At 59.9% G+C, this 5,333-nt stretch overlaps 1 protein-coding gene across 1 annotated transcript; it reads left to right on the plus strand.

Annotated features, from left to right (window-relative positions):
- The first annotated feature begins 787 nt into the window (after positions 1-787).
- Positions 788-4,603, plus strand: LOC136484293 (pollen-specific leucine-rich repeat extensin-like protein 3). The gene has a single exon (XM_066481538.1). It carries the CDS (start codon positions 823-825, stop codon positions 4,390-4,392), a length of 3,570 nt encoding a protein of 1,189 aa, XP_066337635.1. The 5' UTR covers positions 788-822; the 3' UTR covers positions 4,393-4,603.
- Positions 4,604-5,333: the final 730 nt, after the last annotated feature.

Consider the following 5,333-nt stretch of genomic DNA (forward strand, 5'->3'; position numbering starts at 1 on the left):
GACTACAAAACAATCACTTGCAAATTCATTAGTCCAATTTGATTGTGTTGGTCATCAAATACCAAAATCCAAAATAAATGGTCTAGGATCTATTTTTCTTACAATTCTAGTCTTGACGGCCTTGATGAGGTGGGGAGACGAAGGAAAGGACATGAGCATGCCCCCAATTGTGTCTATTACATTATTTAAAAATAAAAAAAGAGAAAATATATAATTTAATATAAGTAATTTTTTATTAGTAATATGTATTAGACAATAACTATCTCTTAAAGTTCTAGCCCATGCGAGAGCACGGGTCGATGATAGACCAGTGTCCCCGACTAAAAATAGGCTAGAAGTTAAGGTGAAACAAGGTTGAGGTAAATTTACACATCTTTTAGACGTTTGCCAACAGTTTTTGCACAAACAGCCATGCATGCCAGTTCAAGCTTTCACTGGCAAGTCACGGTACCATGCATGTATATTTTGGGCTTGCACGAGGACCAAGCACGAGCGCTCGCACGCATCCATGCATGCAAGGGCAGACCCTGAAACACGGGGCCGAGACCAGAGCGGCAGCTCCACCGAGCGTGGGCCGGCACCCTGCTCCTCCTTCCTCTCCTGTCGTCGTCCTCGTCCGTCCGCCCCTGGACAGGCGCAGCAGGCCGCGAATGCCGCGGAGCCAGCAACCGGCCGCCACCGTCCACCACCACCACCGGCCTCACGCTCAACGCGCCCATGCAACCGCACGCTGTTACCGCCCTCCGGCCTCCATAAAGCACCCCGGCGACGGGGGCTGTCGACCTCAGTGTGCACGTCCGGCCACCGCTCGCTCCCTCCCTCATGGACCCTCCTCTGCGGCTCCTGCCCGACGGGCGCCTCATGGCGGCGCTGCTGCTCCTGTCCGCCTGCAGCGTGCAGGCGGTGACGAGCGCGGAGGCCTCGTACATCGCGCACCGCCAGCTGCTGGCCATGAAGGAGGCCGGCGACCTGCCGGCGGACTTCGAGTTCGACGACCGGCTCGGCGCCGGCGCCGGCACCTTCGCCAACCCGCGCCTCCGCCGCGCGTACATCGCGCTGCAGGCCTGGAAACGCGCCTTCTACTCCGACCCCAAGGGCTACACCGCCAACTGGGTCGGCAGCGACGTGTGCAAGTACAACGGCGTCATCTGCGTGGAGGCGCTGGACGACCCCAAGACCATGGTGGTGGCCGGGATCGACCTCAACGGCGCCGACATCGCCGGGTACCTTCCCCCGGAGCTCGGCCTGCTCACCGACCTCGCCTTCTTCCACATCAACACCAACCGCTTCTGCGGCATCATCCCCAAGAGCATGTCGCGGCTGTCGCTGCTGCACGAGTTCGACGTCAGCAACAACCGCTTCGTCGGCGTCTTCCCCTACGTCTGCCTCGAGATGGTGTCGCTCAAGTACCTCGACCTCCGGTTCAACGACTTCGAGGGCGAGCTGCCGCCGGCGCTCTTCGACAAGGACCTCGACGCCATCTTCGTCAACACCAACCGGTTCGTGGGGTACATCCCGGAGAACCTCGGCAACTCCACAGCGTCCGTCATCGTCTTCGCCAACAACGCCTTCGTCGGGTGTATCCCCAAGAGCATCGGCCGCATGGTGAAGACGTTGGACGAGATCATCTTCCTCAACAACAAGCTGGACGGGTGCCTGCCGCTGGAGATGGGCCTGCTGGTCAACACCACCGTCATCGACGTCAGCGGGAACATGCTCGTCGGCACCATCCCCGAGCAGCTGTCCAACATCGCCAAGCTCGAGCAGCTCGACGTGTCCCGGAACGTCTTCACGGGCATCGTGCACGAGTCCATCTGCGAGCTCCCGGCGCTCGTCAACTTCAGCTTCGCCTTCAACTTCTTCAACTCGGAGGCCGCCGTGTGCATGCCGTCCGACAAGGCGCTCGTCAACTTTGACGACAGGGACAACTGCCTCGGCGCGCTGCGCCCGGCGCAGAAGACCGCGCTGCAGTGCGCCCCCCTGCTCGCGCGCCCCATCGACTGCAGCAAGCATGTGTGCGCTGGGTACCCGACGCCCGGAGGAGGGCCGCCGTCGTCGGTGCCAGGGAAGCCGCCATCGGTACCCGGGAAGCCGTCGGTGCCAGGGAAACCTGCTGCGCCTGCGCCCATGCCGTCCCCGCATACACCGCCGGATGTATCGCCAGAGCCGCTTCCAGAGCCATCGCCGGTGCCTGCACCCATGCCGATGCCGACCCCTAAGTCACCGCCGGCGGACGATTATGTACCAACACCACCTGTACCCGCGAAGTCACCGCCAGCTACCTCGCCGCCGGCAGCACAAGGTGCTCCACCGCCTCCAAAGTCAGCCTGGCTCCCAGGGACACCGGAGCGGCCCAAGGTGCCACCGCCTCAGGTGCAACCTCCTCCAGCTGCCTCCTCCCCGCCTCCGGCACCGGCGAAGTCGTCTCCTCCGCCGGCACCAGTGGCATCACCACCGCCACCTGCAAAGACTCCTTCTCCACCGGCCCCTGTTGCTTCACCACCACCACCTGTGAAGTCTCCCCCACCACCAGCACCAGTGAGCTCTCCACCACCACCCGTGAAATCACCTCCCCCACCAGCGCCGGTGGCATCACCTCCGCCGCCTGTGAAATCACCTCCTCCGCCGGCACCAGTGGCCTCTCCACCTCCACCGGTGAAATCTCCACCACCGCCGGCTCCCGTGAGCAAACCTCCTCCTCCGGTGAAGTCCCCACCACCACCAGCTCCGGCGAAATCAACCCCACCTCCAGAGGAATACCCAACACCACCATCTCCGGTGAAGTCATCGCCGCCTCCGGAGAAGTCTCCACCTCCACCCACTCCGACTACCTCTCCACCAGAAAAAGAGAAGCCTACTCCTCCATCAACTCCGTCTAAGCCACCTTCAACTCCAGAGAAGCCACAACCGCCACCATCTCCAGTTGAGACACTACCTCCACCGAAAGAACCAGTTAGCTCACCACCGCCTACACCTAAGTCATCACCTCCACCAGCTCCTGTAAGCTCACCGCCTCCAGTGAAGTCTTCTCCACCTCCAGCACCAGTGAGCTCACCACCGCCTACACCTAAGGCATCACCTCCACCAGCTCCTGTAAGCTCACCACCTCCAGTAGAGAAGACTACTCCACCAGCAGCACCAGTCAGCTCACCACCTCCGGTCGTAAAGTCTTCTCCACCACCAGCACCGGTTAGCTCGCCACCAATGACGCCTAAGTCATCAGGCCCACCTGCACACGTGAGCTCACCACCAGAAGAGGAGGAGTCATCCCCACCACCGGCACTGGTGAGCTCACCACCATCAGAGCCCAAGTCATCACCGCCGGCAACAGTTAGCTCACCACCGGCGACGCCTAAGTTGACACCTCCACCAGTTGTTGTGAGCTCACCACCTCCAGAGGTGAAGTCTTCTCCACCGCCGGCACCAGTCAGCTCACCACCACCAACGCCTAAGTCGTCACCTCCACCTGCTCCTGTGAGCTCACCACCTCCAGTAGTAAAGTCTTCACCACCACCGGCACCAGTCAGCTCAACGCCGCCGGTGCCTAAGTCGTCACCTCCACCTGCTCCTGTGAGCTCGCCGCCTCCGGTGGTAAAGTCCTCTCCACCACCGGCACCAGTCAGCTCACCACCACCGGCACCTAAGTCGTCACCTCCACCTGCTCCTGTGAGCTCGCCACCTCCAGAAGTGAAGCCACCACCAGCGCAAATTAGCTCACCACCACCAGCGCCTAAGTCGTCACCTCCACCTGCTCCTCTGAGCTCACCACCTCCAGTGGTGAAGTCTTCTCCACCACCGGCACCAGTCAGCTCACCACCTCCTCCGGTCAAGTCGCCACCTCCACCTGCCCCTGTGAGCTCACCTCCTCCCCATGTGAAGTCTCCACCACCACCGGCACCGGTCAGCTCACCACCACCTCCAGTGAAGTCACCACCACCACCGGCACCGGTCAGCTCACCACCACCTCCAGTGAAGTCACCACCACCTCCAGCACCAGTGAGCTCGCCACCACCCCCAGTGAAGTCACCACCACCACCGGCACCGGTCAGCTCTCCACCACCCCCAGTGAAGTCACCACCACCACCGGCACCTGTCAGCTCTCCACCACCCCCAGTAAAATCTCCTCCTCCACCGGCACCGGTTAGCTCTCCTCCGCCGGAACCAGTTAGCTCTCCTCCACCAGCACCAGTGAAGCCGCCATCGCTACCACCACCGGCCCCAGTAAGCTCACCTCCTCCGGCGGTCACCCCTGCCCCACCAAAGAAAGAAGAATCAACGCCAGCACCACCGGCAGAATCCCTACCTCCACCTTCATTCAACGACATCATCCTTCCACCTATCATGGCCAACAAGTACGCATCTCCGCCTCCCCCTCAGTTCCAAGGGTATTAAGCGCCACAGAGACATGGCTGACGAAGAGTGAATGGACCAGTATATAAGGTCACATGCGCAGACAAACAACTACATGTACACTGCAAGCGTGTGTGAAATTGTTTATTTTTTTTTGCATGTGCACGCGATGTTCGAATGTGTGCATGTGTGAACTAACTACATGAGGCGACAAGGTGTAAGAGACATGCCAGGGGAGTGTGATTTTTGTGCCTTCTGTATCGCTTTATTTTTTTCTTATATATAGAAAAGGAAATGTTTTCCTTAAAAAATGGAGTACAAGATGACGGAACAAAGTTAAGGGATTATTATGAACTGCTTTTGTCCCTGTTATTGATATACTCACTGCCGGGAACAGGAGGGCACACGGCAAAGCCACAAATACACTTGGCAAAGGGTTTGTCGAGTGCAACACTTAGTAAATGGCACTCGGCAAAAATTTCATCGGCAAACTAACTTTGCCGGGTGTTTTTCGTCGGACACTCGGCGAAGACTTTACCGAGTGCCCCAAAAACACTGGGCAAATATTTTTTGAAAAAAATAAAAAAATTAAAGCATCAGCCACTCCAGCGCTGGCCCGCCACTGCCGCTCATTGGATCCACCAGCGCCCTGGATCCGCCACCCGGGGGGCGCCGGCGGCCTGGATCCACCGCCGACGGGCGCCACCGCCCTGGATCCGCCGCCGGAGTAAGGAGGCACCGCTCTGGATCCGCCACCGGGAGCTCTGGATCCACCGCCGGAGGAAGGAGCCACCGCCCTGGATCCGCCACCGGGAGCTCTGGATCCACCGCTGGAGGGCGGCGCTATGGGGAGGGAGGGGAGGGAGAGAGAGCTGAGGCCGGATCCGGGCTCTGGGGCACCAGGGTGCTGCTCCTTTGGGCCGCCGGGGAGGCCGCCAAGGATCCTCCTTGCCAGGGCACCCGCCGGGGCTCCTTGTCGCGGG

This window comes from Miscanthus floridulus, chromosome 9 (assembly GCF_019320115.1).
Source record: "Miscanthus floridulus cultivar M001 chromosome 9, ASM1932011v1, whole genome shotgun sequence".
Classification (NCBI taxonomy): Eukaryota; Viridiplantae; Streptophyta; class Magnoliopsida; order Poales; family Poaceae; genus Miscanthus; species Miscanthus floridulus.